Consider the following 22,550-nt stretch of genomic DNA (forward strand, 5'->3'; position numbering starts at 1 on the left):
GAGTAGCCTGGCCCATAGTTAGCAAATTCGGATTCGGGAATTATTCGGAATAGTTCGGTTGATTATTTTAAGGATTCGGTCAAAAAAGCGGTCAAAAAAGCTTATTGGGTTTTTTTTATTATTTTTTTTTGGTTTTTTTTTTAAATACTATTTAAGTGGACCGAATAATTCGGTTTAATTCGGATTCGGTCCGAATTATTTGCGTTTTATATTCACTTTTGAAAAAATCGCGAATTTTACCGAATTTTATTTTTAATTCGGATTCGGTCAGAATTTTTGATAAAATTCGGAAAAATTCGATTCGGCCGAATAATTCGCGAGGGGCTAAGAAAAACCCCCTTTCAACTGCCGCCTTGGAGCACATTGGCCTCATGGCCAGGCCAGTGTTATCAATTCGGCCGAATAATTCGCGAGGGGGGAAAGGGGTCTAGCCTAGTCGTTCTATAACTTTTTTTTTTTTTTTTTTTTGAATTTTGAACCTCAATTATTCAACAAATTTATATCTCATGTCTACCTTCAAGAGCTACTAATTAACACATAATTTGTTTTTTAACAAAAATTTAGTTAATACAAACCTATTGATCGACAATTCTTTTCCTTTATTAGTTACTGTTCCTCTTGTTACAATTGTGATTGTTGTTGTTGTGTTTGAATAATAGCTTCATGTAATCCACATAAGTAGATCAAGTATTCTATCTCATTTTTTGTTGTCTTATGGATCAGGCATTTTCTATTGCTACCAAAATCCTAATAGCAGTATATGGTCTTGCTATGGTAATGGGGGCTTCATCATCACTTTGGTTTGGCAAGCTGATAGCAGTAAGCAAATTTTGCCTCCAGCTTTCATCCATATGTGATATTTATTCTTGTATTCAAAGAATCACCTTTGTCTCATATAAGTATGGTTTTATGTAATCTGGAACTTTTTTGGATGTAGGTGTTTGGTCATCTTGCACTTGCTTTAGCAGTTTTGTACCGATCCCAATTTGCTGATCCCACAAATCCATCATCAGCACAGTCCTTTTATATGTTCTTTTGGAAGGTATGTCACATTGACTTGATGAAATTAAACCATTTTATTTTAATTTCATAGACTAATTAAGATGATTGTTTGGGTTTAGGTTTGATATAAAATTAAATCATTTTATTTTATTGTAATGCTAGATTAAAATTAATATTAAGTGATACCACCAAAATTACCCTTTGTTCCTTCAAGAGTATCCAATTTTGCTCTTTCCCACTACTCCAAAATATTAATGGATTGCAATAATTTAATGCATGATATATTTTTTTATTGCTTTTGTATATTACACATTATTATATAGTATAAAAGATTTTGTGTACAACCGTATATGATGTGTGATAGTACACAAAATCATTGGATGTGGGCAATGGTCCCTTTGATATACCAAAACTGCCCATATATCAAAGGCAATCGTACACAAACCCCTTCCCCTTTATTATGTTAATAAGAATTTTGCAATATTATTTATAGATTAACGTACTTTAAAACTTATCTAAGAATATGTGAATTTTTTTTTTTATAGTAAAAAAGAAAGTGAATTTGGAGACTAATAATGATTCTCCAATCCTATAATAATAATAATAATAATTTTCTAATAGTGTGATTTTTCAAAGTAGGCAATCCCTATGAAATAGGGAGGGGGTACATTTTAAGTCAAGCAACAAGAAGATTAAAGGAACTCATTACAAAATTTTCTCTACATACATTTTACCAATTTTTTTTTTTTCCGTGACATTTTAACTTTGAGATAGTCTCTTTTGCAGCTAATAGCTACTGAGAACCTCCTTGTGCACTTTGTTCGTTGAGAAGAATTTCAAATGGTTATGATATCAAGAGAAGATGTTGAGTTCACAAATGAGTTCAATAGCACTAATATTAAAGTCTTTTTTATTTTTTCTTTTTCTTTTGATAAATGTGAATGTATTATTGAAGTGGGACCAAGTTTTCCTGAACCGGTGGAGTATCTCGGCTATCCAATAAAGGGAGATTAGGTGAGGAGTGAAGAGGTCAAATCTGGACCATCTCATCGTTCACCCATGTAGAAATTGTATATTGGCATTAACTTTAATGAGTGTACAATGGTGCTCTTATATAGATATTACAGTTATTGAGTTATAGACAACCTCTATGATCACATGTGGGAGACTCAAACTCTAATAGTAATGGGGTAGGACTCTGTTAATATCTGTGAGTAATGGACAGAAAGTCTATTATCACATGTAAGAGTTCTATTCCAACTCTGTTGTCTCCTGAGGTAGTCTTGGATTGCAAGTAGTCTCTAGAGTTTGTGCTCACTGAAAATGCCTACAATGTAGGAGAGGTTGTTGAGTGTGAGTATGACTCTAGATGTTGAGTTCGAGTGGGACGCTAACTGTCCTGATACACCCCCTCAAGGTGGAAAATTGAATGGTCGAATCCGCAACTTGTCCCGTAGAAAGGAGAACCGTGTAGAGCTGAGAGCTTTGGTAAGGATATCGACTATCTGGTCATGTGTTGAAATGAATTGCACTTGTAGTTCCTTGGAGGCGACTTTATCACGAATGAAGCGGAAGTCAATTTCAATACGCTTGGTACGAGCATGAAAGACCGGATTGACCGAAAGGTTAGTGGCCCCAATGTTGTCACACCAAAGAATGGGTGCAATGGGAACAGGGATCCTTAATTCCTTAAAGAGAGAGCGAAGCCAAGTGAGTTCGGCGCAGGCATCAGCCACTGCTTTGTACTCAGACTCGGTGGAGGAGCGTGCAACTGTCTTCTGCTTCTTAGAGGCCCAGGAGATCAGATTAGGACCCATATAGATGGCATAGCCTCCTGTGGATTTGCGATCCGCACTGTCACCAGCCCAGTCAACATCGGAGAATGCTTGTAATTGGAGTGAACTAGATTTAGAGATGAACAACCCATGATCCTTGGTTCCTTGGAGATAGCGTAGAATCCGTTTGACTGGTGTCCAATGGTCTTCGGAGGGGGCATGTATAAACTAGCAGGCACGGTTCACTGAATAAGCCACATCAGGCCTGGTGAGGGTGATGTATTGGAGAGCACCGACAATGGAGCGATATCTGGTTGGGTCTGAAAGGACACCCCTTGTGGAAGATGCTGCAAAGGTGGTGGCCATGGGAGTAGTGACAGGCTTACAGTCAGTCATGCCAGCCCTCTGGAGGAGATCAGTGATGTACCGGTGTTGAGAGAGGAGGACACCATCAGACAGATATAGGGTTTCAATACCAAGGAAAAATCTGAGAGGACCAAGATCCTTGATAGAGAATTCTGAAGCAAGCTAATGAAGGAGAGTCTGAACATGAGTTGGTTGGTTCCCTGTAACCAAGATGTCATCGATGTAGACAAGGACATATGTGACAACAGAGCCCTGCATGTAGATAAACAGTGATGTGTCGGTTTGGGATGACCAAAAATCAGAGCGAGTGAGGAACTCAGTTAACCTGTGAAACCAAGCCCTAGGAGCCTGTTTGAGACCATAGAGGGACTTGTGGAGGCAACAGACATGATTAGGGCACAGGGCATCTTCAAAACCATGGGGTTGAGCCATGTAGACTTCCTCAGATAGAATACCATGCAAGAATGCATTCTGAACATCAAGCTGACGAATAGCCCATCCGTTAGATATGGCCAAGGAGAGGACCGTTCGTATGGTAGTAGGTTTGATGACAGGGCTAAAGGTCTCATGATAGTCAAGACCAGGTTGTTGATGAAATCCTTTAGCAACTAAACGGGCCTTATATCGCTCAAGGGAGCCATCTGCCTTCCGTTTGATGCAGTACACCCACTTGCAGCCAACCAGATTCATAGTTTCCCTGTAAGGCACAAGAGACCAAGTACCATTACGTAATAAAACATTAAATTCATCAGACATAGCAGAACGCCAATGAGGAACCTTGTGGGCCTGGGAGAAGCATGTAGGTTCAGCTGGGTCAGGTGAGGTGATGGTAGAGAGGGTCAGGGGGCCAGCATAGAGATCGTGTAGGGTTTTGATGCGACGGGGTGGGGTGGGGTGGTAGAAGAGTCAGGGTTAGGGCCGGTTAGGGTTAGGTGAGGTGAGAAAGGAGGGGATATGGGAGAGGGTGGTTCAGGTAGGGGCGGTTCTAGGGTGGCAGGGAGAGGGATGGGTGGGTTTGGGAGGGTAGGCAGAGGGCTAGGGTGAGGTTGAGGGGTAGGTATGTTAGGTGCAATGCCCCACGGTAGAGGGGTAGTAGGAGGGGGTTGGGTTGAGGAGGATGGTGGTGCAGTGTGAAATGGGAAAGTAGATTCGTCAAATCTGATATGGCGAGATATGTAGATACGATGGGTGATGAGATCCATACAACGATAACCATGATGGGAAGGGCTATATCCTAAGAAAACACATGAGGCAGAACGGGGTTCAACCTTGTGATGATTGTAAGGACGGAGCCATGGATAACAAAGGCATCCAAAGATTTTTAGAAAAGAGTAGTTCGGAGAATTGCCTGTAACTAACTGATGGGGGGATTTGTTACCTGTGACAGAGGAGGGCATGCGATTGATGAGAAAGATCGTGGTTTCAAAGGCATAATCCCTGTAAGCCTAGGGAATAGCTACATGGGATAGTAAGGTAATCCCAGTTTTAGTAATGTGTCTGTTATGACGTTCAACTGTCCCTTGTTGCTCATGAGTATGAGGGCAAGCTAACCTGTGTTGGATGCCCAACTTGGTAAAGTAAGATGGGAGAGTACGGAATTCTCCCCCCCAATCAGTTTGAATGGCCTTGATGGAGCGAGAGAACTGAAGTTCCACCAAGGCCTGAAAAGTACGAAAGGCAGAGTAAACATCAGACTTCAACTTTAAAGCAGTAAACCAAATATATTTAGTATGGTCATCAACAAAAATAACAAAATAACGATTCCCATTTGAATAAATTGTGGGGTGGGGGCCCCATACATCACTAAAAACCAAATCCAAAAGAAAGGAACTACGAGTACTAGTTTCATGTAGTGACAATCTACTAGTTTTGCCCATTTGGCAAGCAGAACATAAAGAAGAAGACTTCACGATCTGATGACCAGGTAACATAAGACGAAGGACACGTTCATGAGGGTGCCCTAAACGATGATGCCAGCGACTGAAAGATGAGGCAGAAGCTAGATTGGCATAAGGTGACGCTGGAACGGAATAGAGACCATGCTTACTGTGTCCAGTGAAGAGGGTTTGATTGGTCTTCAGATCCTTCACAAAGAAAAAGAAAGAGTGAAACTCAAAGTAAACATTATTGTCACGGCAAAATTGCTGAACAGATAACAAAAAACAAGTGAGAGTGGGAACATGTAAAACAGTAGAAAGAGAAAATGAACGAGAGGGAGAAGAGATGGAAGCAGTGCCTATGTGAGATATAGGAAGACCCTTACCATTACCAACCACAAGTTGGTTATTACCTGTGTATGGATCATAGGTAGAGAATTGGGTTAAGTTAATGGTGGAATGGTGGGTGGCTCCAGTATCAGGGATCCAAGAGGTGGTGAAGGATTGTGGAGGTGTGGGGTGATGGGGTGGAGGTGCAATGGTAGGGGGTTGAGGGGTAGGGAAGGGTGTAGTATGGTAGGCATTGGGTTGAGGTGGTGGCCTATTGTAGGGATGGGGAGGGATAGGTAGAATGGCGGCTCTGGTAGGTCCCTGTGGGTGGTAGTAGCAAGTGTCTGTTTGATGATTAATGCGTCCACAAATAGTGCATGGATTGGGAGCGAATGCATTAGAGCGACCAAATCCATTAGCACGACCACGACCATGGACTCGGGAGGAGCTTGTACTACGACCACCAGTGGAAGGAGGACCACGACTTTGGTGAGTGACATGGGCTGATGCATCGATGGCAAGATCAACAATGGGAAGGCGTGAGTGGAGAAGGTTCTCGTGACTCATAAGGAGACCATACATGTCGGTGTAGGAGATGAGCTCCTTTTGTGCCATTATAATGGAGGCAAGGCCTTGATATTCAGTGCGTAGGGCCTGGAAGATGTGGATGTTAAAGTCTTCTGATGGGAGGGGCTTCTCTGCAGCTGCTAGCTCATCGGAGAGATGCTTAGCCCGATGAAGAAACTGAGTAATGGTCTCATCTGGTTTGTGAACCAGATTTTGAAGAGAGACGTTGAGAGACAAAATCCTAGTTGTAGATGGAGAACTGAATGCAGCATGGAGTGCATCCCATATCTCTTTTCTAGTGGTCCGTCCAACTGCTAATGAAAATGCTTCTTCAGAGAGAGGCGATGAGAAAGCTCATAATAAAGGCATCTTGTTCACGCCATGCCTTGGCTTTGATAGGGTCTTGAGGACAACGATTATCACTGGTGACATAGTCGAAGAGGCGTTGGCCAGTGAGATACGGTACGACCTGTGTGCGCCAATAAACATAGTTCTTAGATGTGAACTTTAGAGATATCATATGATGAGTACCAGATAGGGATGTGGGAGGTGGGGATGGTTCGGCTATGGTAGAAGAGGGAGGAGGGTGCTCGGTGGAGCTTTATGCGGCTTTGATACCATGTAGAAATTGTATATTAGCATTAACTTTAATGAGTGTACAATGTTGCTCTTATATAGATATTACAGTTATTGAGTTATAGACAAACTCTATGATCACATGTGGGAGACTCAAACTCTAATAGTAATGGGGTAGGACTCTGTTAACATCTGTGAGTAATAGACAGAAAGTCTATTATCACATGTGAAAGTCCTATTCCAACTATGCTGTCTCATGAGGTAGTCTTGGATTGCAAGTAGTCTCTAGAGTTTGTGCTCACTGAAAATGCCTACAATGTAGGAAAAGTTGTTGAGTGTGAGTATAACTCTAGAGGTTGAGTTCGAGTGGGACGCTAACTGTCCTGATAACCCATAACCAATGGAAGACTTTCTCTATTGAAGTTATTGATAATGGAAATAGTACTTAAAATAAGACAATTTTTTTTAATCTTAACCCAAAATCCTATATATATATATATATATATATATATATCAGACAATTTTTCTTATAACCAAAACTCCAGGACCACACAATGCTTCAAAATTGCTTATTAATAGAGTATTATAAACTAACCCCGGGCCAGGGGAGCTTGCCATTACTTGGAAGCTCCTATAGGAAATTGTTACCCTCACCTAGGCTACCCCAAATATATCTTCAAATGAAGCGCAATTGTGGAGACAGTGATCAGTCCGGCGGCCAAAATCTGGCTGATTCTAGCTAATTCGGGTTAAAATTGGATCGAAATTGATTGGACCTGATTCAGATATTGATTCCTTGTTTCAAAACCCTAGCCTCAACTTATAAGTACCTGCTTCAGTTTCACCTTTTTAAAATATCAGAGCTTTGCCTTTGATACTTCGGTGCTATACCAATACTGAATCCATGCAGCTTGGTTGCCTTCTTCACAAGGGTGAGGCAATAATTTTGCAATCTAGCTAGCTATGGTACAAGTATGATCTAATAGTGGTTTTTTTTTACCAAGATGTTCAGGTCAGCTTACGTGAACTTTGACTAATCTTTGGGAAAACTGACGCAACAACCCATTATCATAGTCTCCACTTAAATCATAGAAGTACAAATAAAAAATCGAACCTAATATCATATACCTATCCATACAATCCTTAATTCGTTCTAACCATCTGACGGGACAACCCACGGGTGATTTCAAAGAATAACACATTTGTCTTCATCTATAGAACAATGGGTCGTAAGAACCCATGCGCATAACCAATGGGTCATAAAAATTAATCAACTCTTTCCACATTGCCGACATGACATGATAAAAGTCGCAAAGCTATTGAACTTTACAATTTTGTCGGATTCAAATGTTTATCTAACCATGATTAGTGACAATTATGTCCAAATGTGATACGCTGAGGAAAGATGGAAAGTGACAAAGCACTCTTGGTTGGTTCACTTATAACTAATACGCTGATGATCCAGATTAACATTTTATTTTTGGTTTTTTATAAGCTGATGATCCAAATTAACGCACTACCATGCCACAATAATTGCTCACCTTTATTTAAGTGGATGACTTATCAGGTCCACAACAGAAATCTCATCATCTGAGCACTAACTGGAGATCATTTCACTGCATCTGCTCTCAATCATGGAATTCTGGTTCATCTTTCTCTCCCTCTGCATCTGCTTTGTTCTCAAGTTGCTTCTCAATCTCATCCTAGATAAGAAATATAACAAAAGAGAACACAAACTCAAACCCCCACTCCCCCCAGGACCCTTTACTTTTCCCATCATAGGAAACTTCTTTTGGCTGCGTAAATCCTTCCTAGATCTTGAGCCAATTCTAAGAGAGTTACATGCTAAATATGGCCCAATTGTTACTCTCTATATTGGTTCCCAACGAGCTATATTTATAAGATCACATGATCTTGCCCACGAAGCCCTCATCAAGAATGGAGCTATCTTTGCTAGTCGATCTTCGGTCACCGGCGGAGGCCGCCAGCTGATAACTCGATTCAACATCAGCTCATCGGGATATGGCCCAGTCTGGCGGCTTCTCCGCCGCAACCTTACGACGGAGATGCTCCACCCTTCTCGTTTGAAGTATTATGCTCATGCCCGGAGATGGGTATTGCAGGTATTGTTGATTTTTTTTTTTTAATTATTTAATTATTTTTTATTTTTATCATAGAGGCTAAATCATATCCCTTACTTCTTCATTAATAATAGTATCTGATCTATGTGTTCATCATCTATGTTGATATTACAATTTGGGGAAAAGGTCAATTGGTGTATGCCTTTAGTTTATCGAAAGCTGGCAGCATGGCCAACCCTTTCTTGTTTTATACCAGACTCTTCTCCCACGTTGAGTTTCTACTTATATAAGTCAAAAAAATAAGATGGTTAAAATTGGGTTTATAGTTTTCAAGAAAAGGTAAAGGCTGGATACACTATCGGTATACCATAAGCTAGCACCCGTTATGTCTATCTTTTTCTTCCCCACCTTGAAATGACCCTTTCCCCTCCTCTATAATGCTCCATCCTATGCCCCCCATCGGTGCTTTCTACTCTTATATAGCAACAAAATTACTCATCCTAACCTTCTTCAAAGTTCTACCACAATGGGTAGGAAAATATCGGGATATGAATTACATGTGGGGGAGTCCAGATCAGATTCTCATATGAGAATCATTTTCGAACGGTGTTTGATCAACACTTTGACTCCACTCAAAATAAAAACCAATTAAAATAAGAGAGAGATTAAGTGGAGTCCAAGTGTGGATCAAACACCGTATGAAAAGGACTTAATCCGATTCCCATGTGAGGCCATGATTTTTCTTTCCCTCAACTTTGTACAAACGAATCCGGATTAGGTTTTCACTTTGAGTGGATTTTAAGTGTGGATCAGACACCATACAAAACTAATTTTCTTTCGAGGACCTGATCGAGACTCCAAACAAACTAGGCCTTATTGTTAAGAGTACTTCATGTTTCTAACAGGTAATAACCAACAAGCTCAAAGCTGAATCACAATTCGGAAGGGCTGTTCCTGTGAAGAATCACATCCAATATGCAATGTTTTCCTTATTAGTGTTCATGTGCTTTGGTAAAAAATTTGATGAGAAGGAAGTTAGAGAGATTGAAGCCATCCAAAGTACCCTCTTTGGAAATTCCATAAGGTTCGCTCCTCTCGATTTCTTTCCATGGTTGACGAGGATTTTCTTTCAAAAGCTGTGGAATGAACTCCAAGAGATCCTAAGTAAACAAGAAAATCTCTTCATCCCTCTCATCAGAGCTCGTGAAGAAAGAAGAAAGAACGCAAATTCAAAGCTAGAGGAAGATTTTGTCAACTCATATGTTGATACATTGCTCGATCTCAACCTCCCAGAGGATGGAAGAAAGCTCAGTGAAGCTGAAATGGTGAGTTTATGTTCAGAGTTTCTCATCGGAGGTACAGACACAACATCCACAGCACTGCAATGGATATTGGCTAATTTGGTGAAGCACCAACATATACAATCAAAGCTGAGTGAGGAAATTGAGGGAGTAGTGGGACCTGGAGAGGAAATCAAGGAAGAAGATTTAAAGAAGATGCCGTATCTAAAGGCGGTGGTGCTCGAGGGCCTACGGCGGCATCCGCCGGCACATTTCTTAGTACCACATGCAGTCACAGAAGATACAACATTCAATGGTTATCTGATACCGAAGAATGCTACTACTGTGAATTTCACAGTAGCAGAGATCAGTCGGGACCCACAGGCTTGGGAGGATCCAATGGAGTTCAGGCCAGAGAGGTTTTTGAGTAGTATTGTCGGAGGGGAAGAGGTGATTGATATAACAGGGAAGAAGGAGATTAAAATGATGCCATTTGGTGCAGGGAGAAGGATCTGCCCTGGTCTTGATTTGGCAATGCTTCATTTAGAGTATTTTGTGGCCAATTTGGTCAGGGACTTTGAATGGAAGGCTAGAGATGGAGAAGATGTTGATTTATCAGAGGAGATACAGTTCACGGTTGTGATGAAGAATCCATTGCATGCCCTTATCTATTCAAGGATAAAGTAGGGTGGGTTCCTTTCTTTTTTGTTAACCAAGGTGTCAAGATCAGTTTACGCACACCTTGATTAATCGTTGGGAAGACTAGCACAGCAACCTACCACCACGGTCTTCACTTAACCATTTGAGCAAACCACAGGATGGGTGGTAGAGTGGGTTCCCTTTGTCTTTTCTAATATTACCTAATTAGATTTATAGTATTATGTCATTTGCTATGGAACTGGTGGTAATTATAAGAATGGGTATGTTATTATTTACTCTTTTTTCTTTTTTAATAAAAATCTGCCTTTTTGTAAGACTTCTCATTTTCCCCAACCTAGTGTGCCTACTAGCCAGAGGCTCCAAGTGGAGTATGTCTATGTTCCTATCAAAAAGATTTTATTTTTGAATAAGTAAGTCAATTTCTGTTTTCTAAATAATTTCAATTTAGGGTAAAGATTCTCTAAACTGACTGTGGAAGCTACACTAATACCTTCTCTTTATTTATTTATTTATTCATTTTTATTGATAGACACTTTATTAGAAAAGGAAAATAGATATATACAAGACAATGGATGGCCACCCTACCTCCTTAACAAGGACAAACCCTAAGAGAGGGAGGAGGTATCGATATAAAAAGAAAGCAAAGGCCTATCCTTAACTTGGGAGAAGTACACAATGGATCACAAACGAGAGCCAAACAGACCCCGCTCGAAGAAGCCAGGGGACAGGCTCACAAAACTTACACTGATATCGTCTAAGGGTCCAGATGGGAGATATATACCCTCCATTTATCCACTAGGAAAACAGTCCAATGGGATTTCTACCCTCCATTTATCCACAAGTAAACATTCCAAAGGGATTTTTTGCCTTTAATGGTGGCATTTTTTGGGAGAAACTTTTATGTGGGAGAGTTTTTTCTTAAGCCAAGGTGAAGGGGAATCCCTTGACCATGGCTTTTAGATGGGCAGGAGAGGGTTCCACGCAACAGTGAAGGATGTTTTAGAATGATAGGATGATTGTTGAACCCTTCTAGCATGGTGGACGGAATCTTTCTCGAATGGTTTTTATAGCTTTTTGATACTTTTAAGTTAAACTTTGAACTACTTCTTTTATCCTTTCAACTTGAAATCCGACCAATGAGGTGACTAGTTTCTTGATCACATAACCACTTGACTATCACCACTTAGCATTCACTAGACATAGCAAGAGCCTGAAGTACTCTTAACAACGTAGGAGTATTCTGAAGGTTGTGAAGGGAGGGTTGGTTCAAATGGACGATTTTTCAGTCTAAAGCCAAAACAAAATGAACAGAATGAAATTTCACTTCTGAAAACCAAATTTGAATTGAAGTAGTCTGATTTGGTTCAGTTTGTTTTGTAATAGGGATTGAAACAGATCAGATACAAATTGAATTCGGATTGGATGTGATCGGATACCAATACTCTTTGGTCGAATTCAGATTTTTGACTATTCATTTACTCTCTGACTTATGTAATCCGGACCTTCCTCACTCTAATGAATATATTTTTTGCTAAACCCCTCAAATGAATACAATTTGCTCTTAATCCATATTTCTAAGTTATTTTAGCACTTTTCCTCATTCTCTAGAATCTGTTTGAATTTCAAGAACTTTCAAAATCATTACTTGATTATTTAATCAGATCGGATAATTATTTTCTAGATAATTCAGATTTGAATTTGGATATGAATATCACTAAACGCATATGATTGCGAGTTCAGATTTCGCCTATTCATTTACATCCCTATTTCTAAATTGATACCCTTCAGGCCCAATCAACAAAAGCCCATGGAATAGTTATGCATTGTTGCATTCCCTAAATCTATATGCCTATACGCTGCAGTACAGGTTGAAGCCCATAATCCATAGGTCCAATGGATGAAAGCCCGCAACCCAGTCGACCACATCTTCCGTCAAGCTTGGTTATAAATAAGCTTAAGACAGTCCTTTGCTAATGATTGGGGGTGGGGGGGGGGGTTAGAGTTAGACCAACCGCCCCTCCTTCTTTGAGGTTTAAAAGACCCAAAACTGTCCTAAAACCGGAAAAACCAAACCCTGGAACTCTTTGAGGTCTAATGAGTATGTTGAGAACACTAGTGCTTAGAGTGGAATGAAAACTGATTGAAATCGGACCAAAACAAAATTCAAGTCAATAAGAAATCGATTTCAACCCAAAAATCATAAAAATGTGTTGTATGATTGATGAACTCAAACCGATCAAACCTGATATTCAATCGATATGAGAAATCGAATCCAAACCAAACTGAATCGTACTGAACCCAATATCAAACCAATAAGAGAAGACACAATAAGACACTATTTGACAACGTTCTGTTTCTACAGTTTTTGTGTTTTCTTGTTCCTAGAAACAGAGAAACAACCTAAAAAGCGTTTGATAAAGTTGTTCTGTTTCATCCGTTTTTAGAAACATAAATCAAAATTTATGCCTATTTACAATTTTAGAAACGACTTAATGAATTTGAGAGAAAAAAAAAAAGTTGTTATGCTTGATAAATCTCTTAACTATTTAAACCTAAAATGCGGTAACTAAACTCTCTTTCCCTTTTGGATATTCGATGATACTAGTGGATTTTTTAGTGACATTATATCTGTAAAAAATGTTTCAAGAAATAAGTATATTAAATAAAAAATTCGCTTTTGTTTTTGAAAACGTAAACAATTGATCAAACGGTGCCTAAACAGTTTCTAAACCAAATTAAACTGAAAGAAAATCTACCCTTCCCAAGAAAAATATTCCGAGTGATTTTTTTTCTTTCAATCCTTGCAACTTGCGACACGAATCCTCAACCTGTGAAACCTCCGAAATATGAAGGCAAAAATTCTATTCCTTTACCCCACTAGCCATTATCCCTGTACTGCCTATGGTATAAATGCCATGCTGCTTTTTTTTGGTAACTCTCTACTAATAAAAATTCTCCGTCTCTTTAACACGTGTCCTGCAGATACCGTATTGGGGACAGCAAAATGTGGTCCTCGTGTCAAGACCTGATTCTGATTCCTGACTTATGCGACAATAATAGCCCCACCTTTGAGGTAATGGCCGACTCATCAAGTCCATTACAGATTCTCCATGAGATCATTTCTTCTGTTTTTGTTTTTATGGGTAGACTCCATGAGATCATTTCACTCCACCACAGAGTATAAAAAATCCCCAAAGTGTGATCTCTTTAACTGCTCTCAATCATGGAGTTCTGGTTCATCTTTCTCTCTCTGTTCATCTGCTTTGTCCTCAAGTTGCTTCTTAATCTAATCCTAGACAAGAAATACAACAAAAGAGAACACAAACTCCCACTCCCACTCCCACTCCCACCAGGACCCTTCACCTTTCCCATCATAGGAAAATTCTTTTGGCAACGTAAATCCTTCTCTGATCTTGAGCCAATTCTCAGAGAGCTACATACTAAATATGGCCCAATTGTTAGTCTTCCAATTGGTTCCCAACGGGCCATCTTCATAAGAACACATGATCTTGCCCACGAAGCCCTCGTCAAGAAGGGAACTATTTTTACTAGTCGACCTCCGGTCATGGGCGCAGGCCGCCTTGAAAATCGATTCAACATCAGCTCATCGGGATATGGCCCGGTCTGGCGGCTTCTCCGCCGCAACCTTACGTCGGAGATGCTTCACCCTTCTCGTTTGAAGTCATATTCTCGGGCCCGGAAATGGGTATTGCAGGTATGGTTGATTTTTGTTTTTTGTTTTTACGCTGGAGTATTGTAGAGGTTGAATCATATCCCTTACTTCATCGGATTCCCCTGTTTGCATCTCTGTCTCTCATTGATTCTAGGACTCTGCTAGCACTTCTCTCTCCTGATCTCTGTAATTGTCTCTCTTTCTCTTGTTATTTCCCTAAATAACCCCTTAAAGTTGTTTTTTTTTTTTTTCGTTCGAATGTCTCTCTTGGATTATATGGGTTTATGGGTTGCAGAACTCAACGTTTCTTTAAGAGACAGACCGTGTCGAATGATTCAGAAATACTATTGGAACTGAGATCTAACAACTCCAAATGTGAGCCCTGATAACCAGCAAACTACCGTCAAAGTTATTGTAAACTCGTTTGAACCTTCAAGCGTTATTTAAACGAGGAATTCAATTGGGAATTCGCCAGAGAAGTTGTTATTGGAGAGATTACTGGACTCCAAGGAAAGAAGGAAGAGGAGAGGTAGGTGTGGACCCAGATCCTCTCAAGTGCCCCCAGCATACCCTGGTAGCACTGGGGGCAGTGCCTCCAGCTGTTTGAGGTGCGTTGGAGGGTGCTGATGCACTTGAAAGGATCTGGTTCCGAGGTGGAACAGGGGGATGTGGGATTTGGAGGGTTCTAGCTCTTTTCTGGCGCAACAGGGGTGGCAATGCACATCCAACGGCCTAGAGCACCTGGGCACATGCCTGGGGTGCTCCAGGTCATCAGATGTGCGCTACCACCTTTGTTATACTATAGAGGAGCCCGCTCGATTTGGATCCCAAGCTGGAGAGGGGTTGTTGGAGAGGGGCCAATGGGGAGAGAGAGACACAAAACATGGGGAAAAGAGAGAGAGGAGAGAGAAAACATGAGAGAATCTCACTGGTCCCTCTTTAGCATCCCTGGGTTAGAGAGGATCTCCTTTTGGAGCTGTGGGAACTAGGATGAAGGAGAGGGAGGGGGGAGGGGGGAGGGGGTGGGGTGGGTTGCAAGCATTAAAATCGTCTGGGGTGAGGTGGTGAAGTGCAGTGAGTATTCAACAACTGGGGTGCATGGTCAAGCCCTCTTAATCGTTGGATGCTCATTGCACCTCACTGCTCATTGTATACTACATTTGGACTCAGGTTGTAGTAGCGAGGGATAGTCCCTCATTCTTAGATTTGCGGAGAGAGGAAGGAGAGAAAGAAAGAAGAAATCGACCCAATAAAAAACAGGAAGAGGGTTCTCTAAAAGATAGTGTGGCTTGCATTAGCGTGAAGACCAATGGAACACATGTGAAGTTACTTCCACTAGGTTATCAACCTTGGCCGTTGGCAATGACCTCATCCTTTGACCTAATCTTTTATTATTTCACCCTGTCTTGTTCTTGTTTTGGTTATTCGTTCAACCCATTACTTGTCAGGTCCAGGACTTTACCTCGCTCAATGCCGCTTTTTCCCTACATAGACTTATTATTTTATTATTGACGTGCAGCACTTCATGTTTCAAACAGGTACTAACCACCAAGCTCAAAGCCGAATCACAATCCGGAAAGGCTATTCCCATGATGGATCACATCCAATATGCAATGTTTTCGCTATTAGTATTCATGTGCTTTGGTAAAAAACTTGAGGAGAAGGAGGTTAGAGAGATCAAAACCGTCCAAAGCACCTTCTTTCAAAATTCCAGTAGGTTCGATACTCTAGATTTCTTGCCATGGTTGGCAAGGATTTTGTTTCGAAAGCTGTGGAATGAACTCCTAGAGATCCTACATAAACAAGAAAATCTCTTCATCCCTCTCATCAGAGCTCGTGAAGAAAGAAGAAAGAATGCAAATTCAAAGCTAGAGGAAGATTTTGTCAACTCATATGTTGATACATTGCTCGATCTCAACCTCCCAGAGGATGGAAGAAAGCTCAATGAAGCTGAAATGGTGAGTTTATGTTCAGAGTTTCTTACTGGAGGCACAGACACAACATCCACTGCATTGCAATGGATATTGGCAAATTTAGTGAAGCACCAACATATACAATCAAAGCTGGTTGCAGAAATTGAGGGAGTAGTAGGGTCTGGAGAGAAGATCAATGAAGAGGATTTGCAAAAGATGCCGTATCTGAAGGCGGTGGTGCTCGAGGGCCTACGGCGGCACCCACCGGCGCATTTCTTGTTACCACATGCAGTCACAGAGGATACAACATTGAATGGTTATCTCATACCCAAGAATGCTACTACTGTGAATGTCACATTAGCAGAGATCAGTCGAGACCCAGATGCTTGGGAGGATCCAATGGAGTTCAGGCCAGAGAGGTTTTTGAGTAGAATTGTTCAAGGGGAAGAGGTGATTGATATAATAGGGAAGAAGGAGATTAAAATGATGCCATTTGGTGCAGGGAGAAGGATTTGCCCTGCTCTTGGTTTGGCATTGCTTCATTTAGGGTATTTTGTGGCCAATTTGGTTAGGGACTTTGAATGGAAACCTAGAGATGGAGATGATATTGATTTATCAGAGGAGCAAAAATTCACGTTTGTTATGAAGAATCCACTACATGCCCTTATCTATTCAAGGATAAGGTAGTGTTTTCCTTAATCTAATCTTGAATTTCCTAATTAAACTTAAAGAATTGTGTATGTTATTATGTACACTTTTTCCTTTTTTTGGGATAAAATAAACTCTGCCTTGATTAAATACTTCTCATTTGCCTCAACCCTGTTCTACCCGTTGTGTCATTCGATGGTGAACATGACTTACTAACTTATATAAAGAAAAGAAAAAATATATAATAAGACAAAAATCATGATGACACAATGTTTGATTTATGTTTCTAAAAAAAATGATTGATTTTGTGTTTTTCTTTTAAATCTTTTCTTAGTATTCAAACATAATTAAGGGAAAAGGTTCTTTCGACTGATCGTGGAAGCTAGATCAGTACTTTTTTTCTCTATTTTTCTTCTCTTCATATAAAATGACCTGACCTCCTGCTTCCCTATGTATGAAACTATTTTGTTTCTCTTCATTGGTGTGATCCCCAATGTTGCTTTCTTAGAGTCTTCCCGTTCGTCTTATTTTGTATTCATCAACATAATCACCGATCAATTGTATATCCTCCTTTTTTTAGCCATTTTATAGGGCTATAAAAGGGCCCATAGGGTAGGGTAGGGTCAGGTCAAGTAATAGTATTGCCCTTGCATTGCCTTCCAAGTTAAAATAAAACCCTTGCCCTCCAAAGGTAAAAGTAAGAATTTTCATTTTTGGGCAAGGTAAATCTGCATTTCATTAAAAATTCACATATTGTTGTAACAAAAATTGTAAACATTTAGCAATATGCATGATATACCATATTACTCCCGAATAAACAACTATATATATACACAGTCCCTTGCTTTGGGCCTTCGGTAGGAAATGCATTTGGGTTAGAGTTCGTGGAAAGATTGATCTTAATAGAAATTATACGTTTCGACATCCTCTCTCTCTCTCTCTCTCTCTCTCTCTCTCTCTCTCTATATATATATATATATATTATTTATTTATTTATAATTATTTGTATGGTAGTAGAACCACCACCACCCTACCCTCCGTATTTAGGTTAAACGCTATGAAACTTTTATCGTCACCCTTAAGATATATATGTTTTTTTATTTCTCACGTCTAGGATTACATTGGATCATTAGATAGGAATCCAAAGATGATGGGCAAAACAAAAAATATCACTACTATATAAACAAAGAGTTTGAGAATAAGCATTAAAATTTCTAAGATCTCTTTTCGATAGAAAGGAGAAATCATCCCTAAAAATTTCCCTTAAGTAATACATCTTGTATACCTAATTTGTCCTAGCCCATTTGGATTTGGTCTTACAAATATGGATCCTGGATCTGTTTGTCCTGATTGACAATGGATTATGTAAAGGATCTAATCACCGGAGAGAGATGGAAAGGTAACCCTTCTCTTGAAAGTTCTTGACTGTGTCATAAAGACATTGTTTCACTGGTGTGAAATTAAGCCCCAGGTCCTTAAGCCTTTGGTTCGAGAACTTGTAAGGAATGGCCCTTGGATTCACTTCATCCGAGCAGCTTCAATAGCAAAAGAAAGGGGGTTAGAGAATTAATGTATGTGTTAATAATTCATCCCAAATAATTAAGAAACATAGCATTGAGCCAACAATCTGAAATCATATACCTTCAAAGACTCAACCCTAACCTAAGCCAGCTTGACTTCAAGCTTAAGCAAGCTAGTCAAACATTTTCTATATTGGGTAAAATTTAGTCGGTTCCTGTAAGGGGTTAGATCTTAATGTAATATTAGTTTTGTTCTTATGGTTTTGGATCAAGTTTTCCTTAAACTACGATGAAGGGGAATCCCTTAACCATGGCTTTCAGATGAGCAATAGAGGGTATCACACAACAATTAGAGGTATGGTTTAGGACCCTAGGATGGTCACCGAACCCTTCCCACCTGGTGGAGGAAAACTTTCTTCTATGGTTTCAATAACTTTTTTATACTTATAGGTTAAAACTTTGAGCTACTTCCTTTATCCTTTCAAGTTTAAATATGACCAATGAGGTGTCTAGGGTTTTCGATCATATAACCAATTGGCGACACTTGGCAAGGTATCATCAGTTAACATTCACTACGCATAGTGAGAGTCCGAAGTATGCTCAACAATATTCTGAAAATTGTGAAGGGAATGTCAGTTTAGATTGACAATTTTTAGTCTAACATCGACATGAAATGAATCGAATAAAATTTCACTTTATAGAACCAAAATCAAACCAAATTTTTTTAATTCGATTCGATTTGATTTTAAATGGTTGATTTAGATTTTCGATTCCATTTCTAAATTGACACCTTATTCCTCGCTTGCCTAGTAAACATATGAGCTGCTTTAGGCCCATTAATAAAAGCCCATGGAATAGTCATGCATTATTTTTATCTCTATGCTTATACCCTGCAGTACTGGTTGAAGCCCAAAATACGTAGGGCCCATAGTGGAAAGCCTGAAACCCAATCAACCACATCTCCGGTCGAGCTTGGTTATCAAAAAGATTTGGATGGGATTGTCATCGGAAGGGGTTAGACCAACCGCTTCTCTTTCTTAGAGGACTTCAAGGCCCAAAACTGTCCTAAAACCGGGGGAAAAATGGGAAAAAAACAGAACCGGTTTCTTTTTTGATCATTTTTCATCTCTGATTTTATGTATACTTACTTGTTTGGAATAGGATAACCAGGGAACAATTCACTGAGTAGTTTAGCGATGTCGCCACGATGTACTATATTCTCGGTGCAGAGGTACCGGCCAGATGCCGACGGAGTCTCGTACACAAGTATGTGAGCCAAGGCCACATCCTTCACATGCACATAACCTTGAACTGTGTTAAGGTATGTTTTATGAGTTCCATCAACCATTTTGAGTATGTGAACTGCACTAGCATTGATAGTGGGCTGAGGTGATGGGCCTAAAACCACAGATGGGATCACCACCACCAGGTCCAGACCCTTCTCTGTCGCCTCCTTCCATGCAGTCTTCTCTCCTACTGTCTTTGCGTAACAGTACCAGTTCTGCACACAGTATATTTAACTTTCATCATTTTAGAACTCAGCGGGTCAACTCAGTAATTCCAGTAGATTTTATTTGTGTTTGTGACATGGGTTTTCTTTTCCGTCACTATGGCTAGTTCACTATTTGCCACATGACAAAACATGGGTTAGTCCATGTAATATAAGGTAACCATCTCACGGTGCAAGTTCAGCTTAAAATGAATAGAGACAGTACCTAATTAAAATTACAAAACACATAATGGCACCTAGAAGGACCCTTGTGACATAGAATCTTAGATATGGAGATATGGATAACCATTGGTCAAAATACCAACCTTAGTGTTCTTGCAATACTCGAGGTCACTCCAGCATGCCTCGTCCACAACTTCAGAGTCCCTGTTAGGGTTCATGTGAACTGCTCCAATTGAAGATGTCAAAACCAAGCGGCCAACCTTGGCTTCTGCTGCAGCATTCACCACATTTATTGTTCCGGTAACTGCGGGATCAAGCACTTGTTCCTTGAATTAAAAGAAAAACACATACACAGACAACACTAGCCTTGTCAAAAGATGGATGTAATAATCCAATAATAATCTAAAGAGGCAAGCTTACTCGTTAGTGTGCAGGAAACTGAAAAGAACCTCATTTCAAATATTCTGGGGCATTGATGTAAGAGCCAACACCAATATGAGTTCAGTTTAGTTCCCCACGTGTGGGTCCCACACCCCATGGATGGTCAAGTATTGTCCCAATCCTTTCCCACTTGGGGAGTGGATCCAAACCCCACCCATATACCTTGATAATGAGTCTGGATCCTCTCCCAATGTGGGGAGGTCACCATATGGGATCTAGCCCTGCATCCCCCTCCAACACAAGAGTCAGACCCTCCTCTAACCACAAGTCAGAGAGTGTCTGACCCCGAATGGAAGGTTGGATCCCATATGGGGAGAGTAATGTCTCTCCTCACGTAGGAAGCCGATTTGGACTCTAATATATGTCCAAGTACAAGGTCCAGTTATTCTGTGGTTTGTTGTAGTTGTAAAAATCATGGAGATAGGGGAGTCAACATCAGGGGTGGTTGAGTGACTAACCTAGTTTCATCTTAGAATTGAAGGGTGGTGGCTTTCTCCTCTGTTCGGATTTTCCAAGAAGTGGCTACGATAGATGTTTTGATGGTTGTTGCGAAGAATAACGAGGGGGATGCGTAGAATCACCGTATGGCGTTCCTTTGACATAAAAGATATTTGGAAGGTGCATCTAAATCAGAAACTTAAGGGGGTGTTTGGTTCAATAAATCAAATGGTGTATGTATCAGATATGAATGTCAATCTTTCGATAGACATTCTTCTGAATTATGTTTCTTTTTGAAAAATCGTTTGATTGTCTTGAGATATTGGCTTCCGTAGAGAACGTCTTTCCGCTTTCTCCTTTTATACTAGGTGGTAAAAAGGTTGCTCAAATCTGAGTTTAAGTGTTGAGGTGAACTCAGATTTGGAACACATCCTTTGTAATATGGTCATTCATGGGAAGTAGGATGCTCACTTATGAGGGTCATCCTAGTGGAACCAAACAACTCAAAAAATTAAGAATTATCATTTTAAAGAATGTCATCCCAAAGATTTACCGAACCAAACACCCCCTAAGACTTTTTTTCTAGGTGTTATGTGTGTTCTCTTGCTAGTGAGATCATATATTGTCCTTGGTGGAGGTTGCTCTTTAATGTTGTTAGTTTATCTCGTATTTTTTTTTCTTTATTCTTAATACAAGTGATCCTTTAGAAAAAAAAAAAAAATGTGTCATGCTTAAAACTACACATGAGAGACCATGGGGGAGACTGCTTGGGAATTTATCTGGACTTCAGATTATTTCATCTATAAGTAGGGCATCTCCACCTAATATCTTAAGTTGCTTCCGCGTTAATTAATTCAATCATTAATGTGAAATAGATGAAAGCAAAATAACTACTAATGCCACCCAGCCATCATCGAAGGAGGAAAGACATCAAAACAGAGAGAGAGAGAGAGAGAGAGAGAGAGAGAGAGAGAGAGAGAGAGAGAGAGAGATATCAAAATCCTCTGTTTTTCTCATCCCTGTTTTTCCTTGTTTTGCTACCTGCAGAATGCGACACGTGGACAACAAGGAGACCAACGGTCAAGATTGGGTGAAGATTATTACATCCGGTGCATTGGTCTTAAAGTTATCCACGTGTCGCGTTCTGCAGGTAGCAAAACAAGGAAAAACATGGATGAGAAAAACAGAGGATTATTTTCCGAGAGAGAGAGAGAGGGCAACGTACTACGTTGTTAGTCAGAGGACAAGCAGTGTGGAATACACCATCACATCCTTTCATGACATTCAAAAGGCTCTTATAATCAAGAATATCTGCCTTAAAGAAAATTAGTCGTTCTTTAGCCCCACTGAGCTCCTTCAAGTAAGAATTCTTAGGCTCTTCTGCAAGAAGAAAATATGCATGAGTACTAGCAAGAGAGAACTCATCACCCATAACACCTACTACAAAAAAAACAGGAAGAGTGAAAGAGAAAGTGAGAGAACTCACCTGGGTTTCTCACTGTTCCTCTAACAGTATAACCTTTCTCTAAGAGAAGCTTGACAAGCCAAAAACCTATGAAGCCTCCGGCACCAATCACACACACAGTTGGGCTTGAAACTGCTGGTAAAACGATCTCTCCCATTTTAGTACTTAAATTCTCTTTACTCTTCTTTTGACACTGAACTGTGCTATATATAACAAGTAGAAGTGCAGCACACTCATTAACAATGGTGGTTGGTGGGTGTGGGTGT

At 40.1% G+C, this 22,550-nt stretch overlaps 4 protein-coding genes across 5 annotated transcripts in view; 3 read left to right on the forward strand and 1 right to left on the reverse strand.

Moving 5' to 3' along the window:
* The window catches only part of LOC122094399 (coumarin 8-geranyltransferase 1b, chloroplastic-like), a 10,277-nt gene extending 8,137 nt beyond the window's left edge, over positions 1–2,140 (forward strand). For both annotated transcript variants that reach the window (XM_042665189.1, XM_042665188.1), the window contains exons 11-13: positions 724–819; positions 938–1,042; positions 1,789–2,140. In XM_042665189.1, the coding sequence (XP_042521123.1) occupies positions 724–819; positions 938–1,042; positions 1,789–1,830 (243 nt within the window). In that variant the 3' untranslated portion in view covers positions 1,831–2,140. The remainder of the gene's footprint in view (positions 1–723; positions 820–937; positions 1,043–1,788) is intronic.
* Positions 2,141–8,063: 5,923 nt separating this feature from the next.
* On the forward strand, positions 8,064–10,828 carry LOC122093484 (cytochrome P450 89A2-like). The gene is made up of 2 exons (XM_042663830.1): positions 8,064–8,616; positions 9,480–10,828. The coding sequence occupies exons 1-2, from the start codon at positions 8,128–8,130 to the stop codon at positions 10,539–10,541; spliced, it is 1,551 nt and encodes a 516-aa protein (XP_042519764.1). The 5' UTR covers positions 8,064–8,127; the 3' UTR covers positions 10,542–10,828.
* A 2,828-nt stretch (positions 10,829–13,656) lies between these two features.
* Positions 13,657–16,900, forward strand: LOC122092736 (cytochrome P450 89A2-like). Its single transcript, XM_042662980.1, has 2 exons — positions 13,657–14,229; positions 15,726–16,900. The coding sequence occupies exons 1-2, from the start codon at positions 13,738–13,740 to the stop codon at positions 16,785–16,787; spliced, it is 1,554 nt and encodes a 517-aa protein (XP_042518914.1). The 5' UTR covers positions 13,657–13,737; the 3' UTR covers positions 16,788–16,900.
* Positions 16,901–17,911: 1,011 nt separating this feature from the next.
* LOC122092737 (cinnamoyl-CoA reductase 1-like) lies at positions 17,912–22,510 on the reverse strand. The gene is made up of 5 exons (XM_042662981.1): positions 22,306–22,510; positions 22,045–22,199; positions 20,084–20,266; positions 19,417–19,769; positions 17,912–18,283 (listed from the first exon to the last, which is right to left on the reverse strand). Exons 1-5 carry the CDS (start codon positions 22,439–22,441, stop codon positions 18,127–18,129), a joined length of 984 nt encoding a protein of 327 aa, XP_042518915.1. The 5' UTR covers positions 22,442–22,510; the 3' UTR covers positions 17,912–18,126.
* Positions 22,511–22,550: the final 40 nt, after the last annotated feature.

The sequence above is a fragment of the Macadamia integrifolia genome, chromosome 11, assembly GCF_013358625.1.
Source record: "Macadamia integrifolia cultivar HAES 741 chromosome 11, SCU_Mint_v3, whole genome shotgun sequence".
Classification (NCBI taxonomy): domain Eukaryota; kingdom Viridiplantae; phylum Streptophyta; class Magnoliopsida; order Proteales; family Proteaceae; genus Macadamia; species Macadamia integrifolia.